The 17,633-nt window shown below is 40.7% G+C and overlaps 1 protein-coding gene across 1 annotated transcript in view; it reads right to left on the bottom strand.

Annotated features, from left to right (window-relative positions):
- The window catches only part of ANO1 (anoctamin 1), a 141,633-nt gene extending 125,424 nt beyond the window's left edge, over nt 1–16,209 (bottom strand). The window contains exon 1 of the mRNA XM_063117376.1: nt 16,132–16,209. Within this exon, the coding sequence (XP_062973446.1) occupies nt 16,132–16,177 (46 nt within the window). The 5' untranslated portion in view covers nt 16,178–16,209. The remainder of the gene's footprint in view (nt 1–16,131) is intronic.
- Nucleotides 16,210–17,633: the final 1,424 nt, after the last annotated feature.

The following is a 17,633-nucleotide window of genomic DNA, read 5'->3' as shown; positions in this document are numbered from 1 at the left end:
AAGGGGAACTCCTTTCTTATCTCTGATAAGAGATCAGAGATAACCTGGGCATTCCCTTGCACTGCTCCGCTGGGCCTTGTAGGAGCCAGCTCCTGCAAGTGACAGCCAGATCCCTTCCCACACCACTTGAGCCCCGATTGGATGCAAGTGGTGCAACAAGCAGGAGCCCAACTGAATTCGTTCTCCATACCACTCTCTGCAAAGAGGGGAAAATGGCCAGATCTGATGATGTTATTAGAGGGACTGGGGCTTCAGGGTAAGGCCTTGCACCCCTGACATGCTCTGACTCTGCCGGCTTGGTCCACGATATAATCCGGTTCCTGGGCCAGATTGTCCTCGCCTGCCCTGACATTTAAATCTAAATATTTGTATATGTAGTAGAGAATAAAGGCATATTTTTTGGCATACCTAAATTATGCCACATGAATGAAAAATGCCTTAAACATTACAAATCAAAGCATGGAGACAACATTCTTCAAACTATCATTTGCTTACCATTAATCAACAACAGAATTTTTTGGCCTCACATTGAAGTGCAGAACACAGAAAATCCTTTGCTTTCTTCAAGCCAAACAGGAGATTCTGTGCCAATTGCTATTTTAAGCAATAAAGTAATTTTCACCAATGCATAAGGACCAAATGAAACATGATGCTAAATACGTCATCGCAAACCATGTCCGGTTTATTTTTAATTTAATAGTAGGCACGAGAAGGCCAGTTTTATCAGGATTGCCACACACAAGGTGGGATTTTACCCCTTTTCTCCCCATCCACAATCCTGACAACTCCCCCTGCCCCTCACCACCTATCAGGTATTAGCCTTGGAATGAGGGTGAATACTTTCGGTACCAACGGAAGCATTTTCCCAAAGGCTAATACCTACATTTGGAAGGGAGGATTTTCATTGGAATCACAGCTGGGGAGGAAAGAGTGACCCCCCCCCCCACTTACTCAATTTGGTCCTGATGGAAATCACTCCTTGCACATACAATTAAAGTGTTTTTCAAAAAGTTATTTTCTAAAGAATCACGTCCAGTTTGGCCCCAATCCTCTTGGCATCCTGCATATTAGCCAATATCTAACATTCCATCATAAACAAACATGCCTGGAAAACAGGATCCAGGATCCAGGATAGGGCTTAGAGATGAAGAATCAGGGCTGTGCGATTAGGAACAGAGTTGATTTTCAAAGGCTGGGGTCACTAGGGTCACCAAGGGGCAGGCAGCAGGTTTAACCTTTCAACCCAGAGATGTCTTTTGAGTTCCCCTTTTAATCTTTTCCATGTACATGAAGGGAAAAACTGCCCTCTCCCATCCTTGACCCTGGGTGGTCAAGCCCTCAGCGACAGGGATTACATGGATAGGGGGAAATGAAGTCCACTGCAGCACCTTGCACTACATAGTTCCTCCTTTCAAACATGCCACCACACACCATAAAGAAGGTAATTATTAGTATATAATGCTAAATATTACTTCTGATGATATTTACCACCATGTTTTGAGTTTTTCGGCTTTTCCTGGTGCACAAATATGATCCATGGGATCTACTCCGTTATAACTGAAGATTCTAGAGAGGGGAGGTTAGTAGCAAAGGATATATTTCTTTGATTAAAGTGGGGGGGGGGAGGTACATTAAGTCAGCATTATCAGAGGGGAAATACTATTGCATAACTAAACTAGGGTGACCATATGAAAAGGAGGACAGGGCTCCTGGATCTAACAGTTGTAGAGAAAAGGTATTTTCAGCAGGTATCATTTGTATGCATACAGCATCTGGTGAAATTCCCTCTTCATCGCAATAGTTAAAGCTGCAGGTGCCCTCCTCTCTTTTGTATCTGGTCAAGAGGGCAGGACTCCTGCAGCTTTAACTGTTATGAGGAAGTCAAAATTTCACCAGGTGCTACATGCATTCAAATGACACTTGCTGAAATTCCCTTTTCTATACAACTTTAAAGATACAGGAGCCCTGTCCTCCTTTTCATATGGTCACCCTATTTTATTTATTTATTTATTTGTTTATTTAATTTCTATACCGCCCAATAGCCGAAGCTCTCTGGGCGGTTCACAAAAAATAAAACCATGAAGAGAATAATAAAACAACCAACAATTTAAAAACACAAATACAAAATACAATATAAAAAGCACGACCAGGATAAAACCACACAGCAAAAATTGAGATAGGTTAAAATATGAGATTAAAACAGCAGAGTTTAAATTTAAATTAAATTAGGTGTTAAAATACCGAGAAAATAAAAAAGGTCTTCAGCTGGCAATGAAAGGAAAACAATGTAGGCGCCAAGCGAACCTCTCTGGGGAGCTCTTTCCACAGACAGGGTGCTACAGCAGAGAAAGCCCACAAGCAAAAACACAGGTTGAAGGATCATTTAAATTCAGCATTTTTGGAGTCAGTAAAGGTTAACTATAATTGACCATTAGCACAAAAAAGGGAAGTATTTCTTTCCCTGCATAAAGCACTCCCTGTTTTTTAGTATAGAAACATGAGAGGAATTATCACAAACAATTGTCTGAAACCAGATGAGAAATATTTCTTCCTTGCTTTGTTATAATGGCAGCTTTCAAACATCAAGGCAACCCAGATTGTTTAAAAACTGCATGAAGGTCAATTGCTCCCATTCGGCTCCTCGTCACTGGCTTATTTACATCTGAACAGGGAACTCTAGATTGTCTTTCCTCTGTCAAGCCAGATTTTTTTCTTAGGTTATAACTCTGGCTTGTCAGGAGTTACCAGTTCAAACATAATGCTAACTGAGCCAGGGATAGAGAGTCCCTAGCTTGCTAAACCAATGCCGTTGGCAGAAGGAACCAAGCAGGAACGATCACTCATGGTAACAGAGGATTTTAAAAAATTCTGAGTTAACATGACATTTGAACCAGAGCAGTAATGTTCAATACACTGAACAATAATGAGGAGTCATCATGAAGTCTAGCTACCACCAATGAAATAATTTGTCAAGACTTAATAAAAGATAGTTACTTTGTGGGCAATAGCTACAAAAACATCTTACTACTTGTAAGTAAAAAACAAAATCCAAAATGGTGCAATCTACTTCGGTGCAATCTTATATTTTGGGGAAGGGTGTCCCCAAAATATAGGATTTTGAACATCTCCCTCACTCTTAAAATAGGGTGACCATATGAAAAGGAAGACAGGGCTCCTGTATCTTTAACAGTTGCAGAGAAAAGGGTGTTTCAGCAGGTGTCATTTGTATATATGGAGAACCTGGTGAAATTCCACCCTCATCACAACAGTTAAAGGTGCAGGAGCTGTACTAGAGTGAGTGGCTACAAAGTTAAGGAAATAATGAAACAATAAACTTATAACAAAAGCAATCTTTTATATAAAACAAAAACAAAAAAGGAATAAAATGTGGAACACTTTTTGTAAGCATACACCAAAGATAATAAATATACGTATATTTATCTTTGGTGTATGCTTACAAAAAGTGTTCCACATTTTATTCCTTTTTGTTTTTTTTACATAAAATATTGCTTTTGTTATAAGTTTATTGTTTCATTATTTCCTTAACTTTGTAGCCACTCATTGTTTAACTTTTGGTTAAGGTGAGCACATGTTGTTCATATGTTGCTGTACTAGAGTGACCAGATTTAAAAGAGGGCAGGGCACCTGCAGCTTTAACTGCTGTGATGAAGAGAAAATTTCCCCGGATTCCCTACATATACAAGTGACACCTGCTGAAATTTCCTTTTCAATACAACTGTTAAAGATACAGGAGCCCTCTCCTCCTTTTCATATGGTCACCCTACTTAAAAGCCTCTTCCTAGCAGCTGCAGAAAAGTCCACCACTACTGCTTCTTTCCTGGCAAAAAAAGGAAGCATTCTAGGGGCAGCTTTGCATCAACAGGCCTCAAAGCCCTCCTGGCTTTGTTCCCCCAACAAGGGAGGGGGAATGCCCTGGAGTGGGCATACTTATTTTCCTTCCAGCTTCTCACAGACTCCTTAAACCCTGGCTAGCACAAGCTTTGGACATGGCCGTTCTCTGCCACAGATTCTCCCTCCCACAACCCCATAAGATTTCTCTGTCAGTTAAGGATAAAGGGCCAACAACATCTTTAGGCTTACTGAGAAACATTTTAAGTTGGAGACATTGCTAACATTAGCAGAGTTAAGCAAGCTGGACAACAAGATGACAACAAAGAAAAGTATGGAGAAGATTATAGGCCAAAATTTCTCGGGAAAGAAATTTCATTTAACTCATAAGACAATTTAGTTGTCACGGCGAAAGTAAGCCCCACTGATTTCAATGACACTTAATTGTGACTTTCTTCACATTAGGGCCAAACATTATCAGCATGAATGGTCATGCACTGCTGCAAGATACATCACGTTTATACAATTCTTTAGAGCTGAGTTGTTGTCTTTTAATATAGACTAAATATTTGGAAATCATGAAGCTATTTGAGCTGGACTGCAGCAGTGAAAGTCTGAGGTAATGTGTGTACAAGGAGGAGTTTTATGTAGAGTCAGGTTATCTGGCACAGTGACAGAAAGATGTGATAAATGAGAAGGAGTCACTCTTGAAAGAAGGCAGCAACAGGAGCTGAGCTGGCACATTACATGAATGTAAACCGAAGGGAAGACACTTATTAGCAAAACAGTTCTTCAAGTAGGTAGATTAGCCAGATGAAAATGGAAGTCAAAATAGGGGTACTTAGTCCAAGGAAAGAAGCTGCAAGAGCCTCCCCAAAGGTTAAAACATGCCCAAAATACTGATTTGAAGGGGGATGGATATGCATTCATTATGGTCCATGAGTCCCAGAGACCCCACTTCAATCTGGTTCCCCACCTGTTCCCTTCCATCTACTTTGCAGGTGGCAGCAAACATGGGAGCAGCTAGTGCAAGGGTGGGCAACTTGTTGTCCTTCAAATGTTTTGGCCTAGAACTCCTATGAACCCTCACCATCGGCTATGCTGGCTAGGGCTGATGGGTGTTGTAGGCGAAAATATCTTGAAGTCGCCCACCCTTGATCTAGGGCCATACAATAAACACTGCAGAGCGTGTGCAATAAACCCGCAAATACCAGCTTTGCCAGCTTCTAAGTTAGCGCAGAAGAATGAAGCCACGAGCATCGGCAAAGACATTTGGGGGAAGGTTGGTGGTAACATAAATTTTCTCTCTCATTCTACAATGGCTATTAGCTCTGGAGGGTGCTGGAGGAGAGTCACTTTCTTTCCTTCACAAGTTATGCATTCATTGATTCAGCTTATAGAATCACTTCGATATTGCATCTTCCACCCAAATAACATCCTCAAAGTGGTTTACAGCAACAAAACAATAGCCAGTTAGTTTCACTTAGTTTCCTCTCTGATCAATGGAACTTAAGTTATAACTAATCTTTCTTGTTTATTATAATGGGAACTAACTTGGGCTGCAATCTCACACCCACTTTCCTGGGAGTAAGCCCCACTGAACTCAGTGGAACTTACTTCAGTGTAGACATGTAGTACTATTAGTCTGGATCCAATCCAATAAAAGTAATAAGACCATAAAATAAAAAATAGTAATTCTAGACAACCTGTGCCTATCAGGCGGGAAGAAAGATTTTTAGTACATTTCTCCAGGTTATTTATATATTTATTTAAAACATTTATATCCTGCCCTATATCAATAAGATCTCAGGGCGGTGTACAGATAAAAAGCATACAATATAAAACAGGTATAACTCTAAAGTGCCATTGAGAGGAAGGTTAGCAGGAAGGAATTTGTGTTTCCCTTTGAGCTTAAACTTTCCTCCCGGAGAACTATTACTCCTAAGATCCACTATTGGAAAAACAGAAAAGAAGTAAATGTGTGGTTACCCTTTCACTTTTTAAAATTCCTAATGCCTGCAGCAGTATTTGCATAGGAGTATTCAAGACACACTTCATGTGATTAAAATCTAGGAAACAAGCTACTTGTTACGGCGCTAGCTAAAAGACCCATGTTTATCGTCAGTTCTAAGACAGTCACTCTAATTGCTCCCTTTTTCCAAGCATAGTAGGCAGCAACTATTTTTCAAGAGTCCTGTTAATGCAGGATGACTTTTTTTTCAATGTACAATTGAAGGTGCCAATGTAAAAGATGCTGCCTAGGAAATTAAGATAAATAGAATCATACATTTAAAAAACAAGAGAGAACCTTTGAATAATATCAGATTAATAATTTACTGCAGCAAATTTATTCCATCCTGTTGTATCCTGTCCTGCTTCCCTGGTCAACAGCTGGTTGGCCACTGGGTGAACAGAGTGCTGGACTAGATGGACCCTCGGTCTGATCCAGCATCAGGGCACTTCTTATGTTCTTATCCTTAACTATGTTCTTATCCTGAATCTTTAAAACCCGCAGGAAAAGACAAAGGATCCAACACCACTCCCATGAGGTGGAGCATTGTCATGCGGAAGTGGTTTTCCATATGAGAAATGGAACAACTAAATTAGAGTCTCAAACACGCAACTTCGTGAGAAAGCCTGTTCTTCTGCCCGGTTTAAGTTTGGATCCAGAAATTTCATTCAATTTTTATAAAAAAATTATTTATTTATTTATTACATTTCTATACCGCCCAATAGCTGAAGCTCTCGGGGCAGTTCACAAAAATTAAAATCATAGCAAGACAAGCCTGTATTTTATTCCTGAAATATTTTGATTCCCCTCCAATGACAGAAGTAGATGGCTTTTGATGAAAGGACACACTCTACTGGAGGAAGATTTCTTCCATTGGGAGAAGGCAACCTTTAGATTCAATCCATCTTTTTTTGTCCTCCTCTACTTTATATAACTTACATTTAAATGGATACTGTTTTTGTGTTTTTTAAATTTTGTATACTTTTAATGTTTACTATTTTTAATTGTAAACCGCCCAGAGAGCTTCGGCTGTGGGGCGGTATATAAAATGTAATAAATAAATAAATTACATTCACCATTATGAATTTTGAAACTTACTCTCAGTTTTCTGTATATTCTAAGTCAGTTCAATTCATGTTTCTGTAAGTCTGATATAATAGTCATGTTCTGAAGAAATGGGAAGCTGAGACTACTGTAGAACCTATAACTGAATAAATAGCTTCAAGATACTTGTGGATCAGAGGAGTATTAACAAGGAGGCAGGTTGGTGCAAATATTAATCCAATTTTAGTGCACAGAAATTGAGTATAATGCATATATTTCTATTTATTGAATTGTGCTGTGATAGTTAAAGATTAATGACAAGCAAATAACATTTTCATGGCATACAGATGAACTTAAGGCCAAACTACATGTTCAAAAAATCACATGGCACAACATGAAGATGTGCCACTTTACAATCTGTGTAGGGAACGTTTGAATGCTTCCTCTCACATAAGAAACTCCCTCAAGGAGGCCTCTAAAAAGGGTAATCTCCTAGACATGCTAGTATTCATTGCAGAGGGGTGTGTGTGGGTGTGGGTGTGTTGCATTGCATTCAAACATGTAGCTCCCCATCTGCAGTATGAAGAAATATAGTCTGAAGAGGGCTATACCACACAATATTTCTGAATGTGTAGGGCAGCTCTTGCTTGGGTAAAATGTTTAATCATGAGACCATAGGTAAAATGCTTTCTCTACTAGTACATCTAAAAATTCTTGAAGCAGGGAAATGTTTTTTAAAGTCAACATGCAATAACTGCAAAGCCAGCATGTCTGTTTCCCAGATCGTTGGCAACGGCTCCCACATCTGTGCATGGGACTTTTGTCCACATGATTCCCATGAGGCCATCAAAATATATTATATTAAGGGATTCTAAATTAAATTGTTTGTTCATGTCTATGAAAAGGAAGGCTCTTTAGATGGCCATCATTGATGTTACCCAGAACTTCCTCATCATTCAAACTACACAGACTAGAGAAGGGTTTTTTAAAATACACAGTCTGGTCTTGCATTTTGGGGCATATTTTTGCACCTTTGCACATTTTGCAGCCTTCCACTCGCCCCAATCTGCTGCTGCTTCAGCACTGCTTTTATTTTTGTTCTTTTACTTGAAAGGGTGTAGTCAATGCATGATACCAGCCAATCAGGGATCACGTAGTGAACATACACAATGGTGTATCAGGTAGCCAATCAAATCTAGCAATTACTGAGGGCCAATAACTCTCTGTCTACTCTTTCTCTCTGAGTGGAGCGAATAGAAGACTACACGCAATTGACCATGCAACCATGCTCCCTGTATTGTCACATTGCTACTGGTTGCTCTGCTCATCAGAACTACATGGCAAGACTTTTGCCCCAATCTGCCTCTAGTTGTACATTGTTCCTCATGACTAATTGGGACACAATGTGGATGGGGATGCATATTTGAATGATTAACCGATAGTTATAATGAAAAACGTAATCAATTTCAGAAATAAATAAACAAACTGGCCCATTTGCCTTGGCAACAGGAAAACATTTCTCCCTCTGACACTTTTCAAACAGTTTCACATTTATTCCAAAATGGGCTGGGAAAGAAGACCAAAAAGGTAACCCGTTTTGAAAGAGGGAGATAAAATGTTCATGAAATGCACTTTAATATTTCAGAACAGCACTAATTACAATGTTGAAAATAAGAGTCTGTGGTAACTTTTAGTCAGTTCCTCTCAAATTTTGTTTGTTTCCTAAAAACCACTTTCTGAAGGCCACTAAAAGTGAATATGGTGGTGAACATATAATTTTCTTCAGCTACACTAAGTCCCAGAGCACTAATTTTCTTCAAATTTCAACTGCATCTTGGAAAACAGTCAACATATATCTCCCCTTACTTCTGTTTTGGCAATTAACTCTCCCACCTATTAGTGTTTTATTGGTCAAGTTGATATTCACACAAAGATTTTAATTAGGGCCACAGCTTTTTGCAAAACCTACTGACTAGGGCTGGATATTATTATTATTATTATTATTATTATTATTATTATTATTATTATTATTATTATTATTATCCTACATATATTGATATATTTTTAAGATACAAACTACACCTACAAAAATCCCAAATAAATCATAATATTCCTACCCTAGAACATTTTTATTGGACTCTTGAGACTCTTAGTTTTCCAGCTCTGCCAGTGACCCACCCTGTCTTGTTGTAAATAGCCCCATGAAAAGTTTGATAGGGATTAACTACTGCCAGTCTTTCCTCAACACTTATACATAGTACTATGTTGAACAGGTATCAATCTCCATAAATGAATAGATTATTTAAAATTAATATATAAAGTTAATGATGTGCGTGACTGTCAGCTTCAGTGATAGGAAAGGAAGAGTAATTAAATCAAAGTGGTTATTAGTCTCTTGTCACTATTGATTAATTATTAGCATGAGATGTACTTCATCATTTAATTTGCAATGGAAATGGCTACCAAATGAAGAAATGGAATAAAGAAGATAAAGCTATGGGCCCGCCCTGGAAGTTATAATTTAGAACAGGGTAATTTTTTACCCAGGAAAGTCCCCATTAAAGAGAAAATTAGGAAAAATTAATGTGATGCCTTCAAGGACTGTAAGATGCTAAATTTAAATGTTCACCTTGAGCTGAAGGAGCCTTCCACTATCAACAGCATCATAAGATCCTTTAAAATATGTTGTAAATCAATTTCCCCACCTCAGCCATAGGCCTGTGAATGTGTGTGTGTGTGTGTGTGTGTGTGTATACACACACACACACACAGAGAGAGAGAGAGAGAGAGAGAGAGAGAGAGAAAGAGAGAGAGAGAGAGAGACAGACCCCCCACAACGGAGTGTATATGGTTCCCAATAGTCTACATCCACCAGCTAAATAGACACTAAATAGACAGAATACATCCCCCTTCCCCTGCTTATCCCACAACCCCAAATCTGCTCTGAAGGCTTGGGGGACAGTCTAGAGAAGACTGGAAGGACACAGGCATCCAAGGCGGAGAAGGAGAGGAAGAGGATGCTTTGTTGTGTGAATGGACGTCCAGTCACGTAACAAGAAATATAAGCTAGGAAAAGCAATCCTGGAAGTCACTTCATCCTCACATAATCAACTATCCCTATATATAAAAGCCAGTCTCTATTTTCTAATATTTGCTCCCACATTAGTTATTGGCTCTCTTTTGTCTTTTGAAGACACTTTGGGGATGCCTCTTAAAACTTTATTACTGTGAGTTGCCCTTGCTATGTCTCTAGAAGTAAAATATTTGTGTGTGTATGGGGGTGCGGGTTGATGTAGGTAATGCATACACATGAAAATAACAATAAGATAAATGTTGAATATGTTTGAGTCATAGCTATTCTATACCAAAAACAAACCAATTTATTAGAAATTAAACATTCTTTCTGTTATGTTCATTCTACATTCTAACACACTTGCTTCAGGGTGAAACTATAGCACCCTCTATGCATTAATTGTGTAAAGGTGTATTGGACAAGTAAAAAAGCTGTGGGGGCCCTAAGGACACACAGTTTTCCCTACCCAACAACCACATGTTAGCATGGACATCTGAGGTGGGAATGTCCCTGCCTCAGAATCCATGCAAGTGTGTGGACAGTGGGGAATGGAGGAGCCATGTGTCATTGTGGTTGAGGCCAGAGGTGTGGCACCACAGCCCCTTCCATCACACAAAATGTGTGTACTCCTGAGTAGAGTGTGGAGAGGTCTTATGTGCTGCCTCAGCAAACAGTTGTTTTTAGATCTGTGTTTGCTGTGTTAACAAGTGAGAGGTATTTGTGAGGTCGAAACAGGGGTTAGAAGGGGCAATTAAACTTTTCCTGTGTCTGCCAGTTCTCCTGAACATTCTGCTTCCCCAGGTTGTTCTCTCCACCGCCCCATGTTAGCTTATTATTCCTGGTCTTGGAGACTATCTGGAGAAAAAAGTAGGATTAAAATGACAGGGTGGGATAGGGTAAATGTTAAACAATCTATCTCATCTCCCCTGTAAATACAGTCCTTCAGTTTAGTTATTGTTATGAGACAAATGTCTGCTTTGTAACTTATATTTCTAGCTCTAGAAGCCAGTGTTGAAAAGTAAATGAAAAGATTGTGGAGAAGAGTGTTCAGTGCTCCGTAAGAGTGTGGATGGAGGCAGCTCTTGATAGAGATTTTATAAGTAAACCAAACTGTCCCTATTTTCATCTGTGAGATGTTGGAAGGTATAAGGCCTCTAATTTCTTAACATAAATGAATTAGGGTGCAATTTTCCATGCTGGCTGGGGAATGCTGGGAATTGTAGGACTTTTTCTGTCTAAACATGCATAGAATTATGCCCTTAGAGATTCAAATGAACTAAAAGAAAATCATGGGAACAAAACACATTACTCCATGGCTCCTGTTAATTTTTTTGTTCAAGATGCAAATGCAAACCACATATTAAACGTAACATGTAATTTATCCTCAGGGATAAACAATCTTGCAAACAATTATGCAAACAGTAGTTAAATTATTTTTTCTCTGATGTGTAGCGTTCACAGTAATAGGAATTTGTCAATGTCCCAGTACAGTCAGGAAGAGCATGTGGCTGAAGCTAGGGCCTGATTCAGGTGTTCTGTCACATGAGAATGGGCCTGTGCTCTCCAACCATGCTGTCATGCCCTTGCCAGCCCTGTCCCCTTGCGGTCATGTGCTGGGAGTGGAGAGTCTGTACAGGGGAGCTTGCTGTATGCAGATTCATCACTGGGGGAAACTGTCCATACAGCAGGCTCCTGACTACAGCCCCCCCCCCTCGCAATATGTGGATGGTGGGGGATAACCTAACTCTCCCATGCCACATGGGTAGCAAGACCTTATGAAAAGCAGGACAGGGCTCCTGTATCTTTAACAGTTGTATTGAAAGGGGAATTTCAGCAGGTGTTATTTGTATGTATGCAGCGCCTGGTGAAATCCCCTCTTTACCACAACAGTTAAAGCTGCAGGAGCCCTGCCCTCTTTTGTATCTGGTCAAGAGAGTAGGGCTCCTGCAGCTTTAACTATTGAGATGAAGAGGGAATTTCACCAGGTGCTGCATGCATACAAATGACACCTGCTGAAATTCCCCTTTCAATGCAACTATTAAATATGCAGGAGCCCCGTCCTCCTTTTCATACGGTCACCCTACACATGGGTGAATGCCCAAATGGCCGTGGGATAACTGGGTTGTTACATATATGCCACCACTTTTCTTCTCAACATTCCTGTTCTTACATGCCATCCCACTCTACAGCAACCAAGAAACAGAAAACAATGGTCCAGTTCTCATTCAGCTGGTAAACTGAGGTGGGCTCTACCATATCAGACTGAAAGCTGGGAGTCACTGAACTAAATGCTTGAAAAACCAAACACCTACACATAGAAATGTCAGGGAGAAGGCTAAGCTAGAACTCTTTTCCTGACAAACATTTTTCTATATGCAAAGTAATTATTTTTGGTATGGAGGAGCATTTCATTATGTGAGCCCCCATCTGCAGTCAAAGTGGTTACAGCCCAGACATAGATTTACCTCCTCAGTGAGAACTGTGAAGCTTGGCAGATGTAGTAGGCTTGATTCTCATTTGCTGAACCCACTAAAGAAAGGTAGCAGATTTAGTGTCTGCCTCAACAGTGTCCCGACTGTACCCTTTTACTTTCTCCAATATAAGTGAATGGCTGCTATCACAAAAAGTAAAATGCTGCAGCTGGGAACATTACAGTGGATGCCAAACCTGCTCACCACCCTAATTCTGTGTCCCTGCATCCATGGAAGTACAATATATAGGCTCTTCCTCCACTCATAACTAGCCTGTCATAATGATGATATGGCTTAGTTTGCTGAAAGCATTACTGAACATAGTTGAAAGCTGGCCAGCTTCTCTGCTTCAGCATTGCGTGCCTGTGAAAGTAGTGAGTAGGTTTGAGGAGCATGTAACTCCCCTTTCCCGTCAAACTTGATGGGACTTTAAACTTGTCTTGGAATTATCACGCAGGGACAAACAACGCCTGTATCCTTACAGGTCAGACAATGCCGTTCCCTTAGAAACAAAACCATGATTATTAATGCTACCCTTTTCAAAGCTGACTCTGGACTGCCCCCAACTGGTGCTTCATTCCTGCGCTCAAGCCTCGCTAGGAAACAGAAAGGGAATCAACATAAGCTAGTGCTGGAAATATCAGTAATGCTTCCCTTGCAGGGCAGCATGCCTATGAGTTTGAAGGATTATGACAGAGCAGGCAAGGAGTCATCTCATTTACCCTTTCCTTTAGTGAAACCACAAACTCATGAAAGAGAATTCCAATGACTCAATCCCAGGACTGTAGTAAAAGGAAAAGAGCTGTAATCCAGTACCTGCTCAAGGCTCCTAAAGGGGGAAAGAAGTCCTGTATATTTCAAAATAGAAGTCTCCCTACAAGGCAGGATATGGATGGTAATAGGCAGGAGTGGGAAACCTGTGGCTTGCCAGATGTTGCTAGCCTCCATTAGTCCCACCCAGCATGCCAACAACCAGGGATGATGGGATTTGAAGTCCAACAACATCTTGAGGTCTGTAGGTTCCCCTCCCTTGGTACCGAGGTTAAAATTCACCACAGTCAAAAGTAATTGTTTATTGTTTATTTTACTCCCCTACACCTGGGGGTGGGGGTGGGGGTCGGACGGTCCAAAGGCATTTGTTTGTTGCAAGGTTTGTCAGTAGGATTGCTCAGTCTTAGATGAACAAAATTAGCCCTTTCAAAACTGATTCAGTTGATGAGTTATGAAGGCAAAACAAAAGGAAATGCAATGCTCAGTTTATGCTGGAAAAGGCACAAAGGCTCACCCTCTGACCCCCCCTCAGTGTTAGCCAAACTATGCCTTCCCTATAGACTTCTAAAAACAGTAGCCAAGAGGATGTGTCACAAAAACCATGAAGCCAAAGGCCACTCTGTAATTCAAGCACTGAGGTAATTACAAAATATTATTCAGAATCTCTCTATGATAAAGAGCAAATGATAGGGATGAAAGTAAATCATAGTAGTACAGCCTACCCATTTCTCTAGGCTTCTATCTACACTGTTATCTCTGAATGTTCATAAAAAGTCCAGTCCAAAAGTGAATTAACTGTGTTCTGTTATTTAATATCAATTTGACATCTAGCAGTCGAAGATTTAAGGATACTGGCTAATGGCCAATGATACTGGCTAATGATACTGGCTAATGGCCAATGATATAGAACTATCCTGCAGAAATAGGACTAGTCCTTTTAAAATGCACATGTATTATATATGACCTCGCACGGCAGTGTGTCCCACAAATTAACTGGAGCTGTGTAGTTATATGTGTGGGGTTCTAACTTCAAATATTTGGTACACTGTGGAAGAAATGACAATTTGTAGAACCCTTTTGTTATTTTAATTTTGAGAGGTCAGACATGTGTCATTCATATCCAATTATTTGTGGATCTATAGATCTGTGTGTATATAAGTGTATATAAATGCCCCAAACAGGGAAATATCAAAATCACATTCGGAGCTGTATGTTGACATTAACACTTAATTTTGTCAGATAAAAATGAAAAAACCAAATTCCTCTTACTAATTTGCCTGAAGTTTTCCAGTAGTCTATTATGTAGAAGGATTTATTGATGGATCATTTCCAACAAGCCTCTATACTGTTTAGTACATTTATACACTGAGCCCTCAAACTGATTAATGCCCCCTAATAACCTATTTCCTGTATTTGGCCTGAGATTATTTGATTTAAAAGCTCTTCTGCATGTTAAACTTTGGTATGAATTTAAGTGGCACCCCCTTTTTTATACTGATCATAATAAGCTTGCAGAGACTACAATATCCAGAAAAGAAGCAATATTTTGGTGTAAAACCCAGCTGATGCATGTCAGGCTAATTTTCCTAAGTATCCCTTGTCTCCCCTGCCCTAGGATGAGACACTGTGGCTGTTGAGAGATTTGATGAGCATACAGTGTTACTTTTAGACATGGGCTTAAGTCCAGTTCATTATCTGGCTGTTTTAATAAGCAGCTTTGGGATACTGGTACTTCATGGGAATTTTAACGAAGGGAGTAAAGAAAAGGGCTCCCCGTACTATTCTTAGAAGCAAACAGTCAGATTTGGTATCTTGATTACAAAGCATGGAATTTATAAACTGTGCCATTCTAAATTTACTTCATTTGTATACAGTTCAGCTGGACAGTGCTGCGTTTCAGCATGTCCCAGCTTAACAGCTCAGTTCTGTTAACACCCTTGAAAGTATAAGGAAAATGGAACCACACAACAGACACTGGCTATGTCATCTGTTATCCAGCCATGAGAACATGTATAGAAAATATCCACAAAAATGCACATTAAAAACATATATGTATCCAATGTGCCTATTGGAGTTTTTTCTAAGGGGAACTTAGAGTAACTTCCAATCTCTCTTTTCCAAACTCTCCTGGTTTTAACATCTAGCAACTTCACAGGCAATGGACTCATTTTGCTAAATTTTAAATACTTTGCATTCTTACTTAGTTTATAAAAATGTTACAGTATTTTACATCTTTAACAAATTACCAACCTAGACTATATTGGGTATCATGTGCATGCATGGTGTCATCAATAAATCCCAAAACCGCTGTTTGGGCTCTGTTGTCAATTATGTTGCACACACATTTAAGGAAGTAGAGTTGAAAGAAAGTTGGAACCCAACTCCCTAAACATTAAACAGTACGTGAAACACTAAGAATTGAACTCTGTGATAATTAGAAAAGTAAATACTGTAGCAATACCAGATGAATAGTAACAAGACAGATAATTCCGTGTCTTATAGCCATTATAACATTGGCTATAATTTCTCTTTATAATTTCAATATTAATCTGGATGTGGCATGTAGATCCACATACCTGCATGTATAAGAACACATTCCTATGAAGGACAGTATTTCTTCTGAAGTATGATAGAAACAATGGTTTCAAAACTGCTCATGGATTAATAAAGATGAGCTTTGAATAACCATATTAGGTTTCTTACATTGATTTCAAAGCAAAGGAAACTTGTGCTTGAGAGAGAGAGAGAGAGAGAGAGAGAGAGAGAGAGAGAGAGAGTTTTGATAAGCTGTTTCCCAGAAAGAATTACTAAAGCAGAAGAAAATCATTCTGGACTAATAATAATGCCATCCCTGGAGTATAAATCTCTTGTGCATCCATCCTTCCTTCCCATTAAAACTGCACAACACTTACATGACTGGCGGGGGATTCTGTGAAGATCAATGCCATCCGTATCCATTTCTTAGCCAAGTCTGGGAGGCTGAGCTGAAAAGTTGGTGTAGAGAAGTGCTTGTGGGAATATATATATATATATATATATATATCTCCTCTCTCTCTCTCTCTGTGAGGAGTTTCATTCAAGAAGGCAACGAACTACTGCTGCAACCACGTCTTGTCAGGCAGAGCAAGCATACTTGTAAGAAGGAGCTACTACTTCACGATAGCCCCGTACATACTATTTTATGATGGTAGTAGCGATTCCATCCACGGAAGGCAGGGTTAATGATGCAAGTGGAACGTGGGGATGCGACGGGGGTGGGGTGGGGTGGAATCAGTGATGAAGCGTCCCGCCTCGCAAGCAGACCTTATCTACGAAAAGATTCCACCGCTTCCCCAGGCAGGCAAGGCAGGCACGCGGGTGCAACCTTTGCCTGGCTGGCGCACAGAGATTTGAAACTGATGCTGATCCCGGGGTTGGAGGAACTCCCTGGCAAGAGAGGCGGAGAGAGGAACTGACTTTAAAATAGCAACGCCGCTGCTGAGCTCCCAGCCGGGCTCTCCCCTGCTGCTGCTGCTGCTGCTGAGCCCAAAGGCAGTGGGAAAGAGCCAGCTCTCCACGTGACTCCTGCCGGCGGGGAAGGGGAGCAGCAGCAGAACGAGGTGTCGCCACCGTTGGACTTCTGCCTTGCTTCTCCGCATGGTCGCAAGCTGCGCTCTTATAGGACGATCACCCAAGGCAAACGTTGCGAACTCTTTGCTTAAGGCTATAGGGCGGGGAAGGGTGGGGTGGAGGCGGCGGCGGCTTCCAGGATTTCAAAGCCCAGCCTCGATGGATTCTCCCGCCGCTGCCACCTAGGCTGGACAACGCCTTTGGGTCGACTTTGCTTGCCTCCGCGTGCGTCACTTCATTGCAGGGTTTTGGGGAGGGCCCAGACCAGGGAGGGCCTCTTTTCTGCGCTGAGCCTGGCTCGCTATCTTTGCGTGGGGAGCAGGGCTACTTTTCAGAATGCCAAAGAAATGGCTCACCCATCCTGTGCAAACAGTTCCTGCCCATATTTGATATGTACAACGAAAGGAGTCGGGGCTCACAGCAACCTGGCAACCCGCATAATACCAAAGGCTTGGACGCGGGTTGTGATGGGAGACGGTACCAGATTAGATGCACTCCGATCACTGGGTGAACCTTGAAGAAGAATTTGTGGCATAATTTTATTATTGTCTCAGACCTTATGTTTTGGTCAGGGCTGGCCCTACATTAGGCAGAGTGAGGTGACTGCCTAAGGCTGCAAATGGTAGGGAATTTCAGCAGTTCCCTGGCTGTTCTTCAGGAACACTCCAGCTGTTCCTTTCTGCTCCAGGACAGAGCTGTGTATGCAACAGAAACTGTCTTTAAACTAGCCAGTTGCCTCAGGTGTGGTGGAGGATGGTTTCTCAACAAATGTTGAAGTAAGGCCAGTTCTGTTAGCCACATGGAG

Source organism: Elgaria multicarinata, chromosome 2, assembly GCF_023053635.1.
Source record: "Elgaria multicarinata webbii isolate HBS135686 ecotype San Diego chromosome 2, rElgMul1.1.pri, whole genome shotgun sequence".
NCBI classification, from domain to species: domain Eukaryota; kingdom Metazoa; phylum Chordata; class Lepidosauria; order Squamata; family Anguidae; genus Elgaria; species Elgaria multicarinata.
Note: the sequence above shows the minus strand (reverse complement) of the source record. Positions and strands in the feature narration are given on the sequence as shown.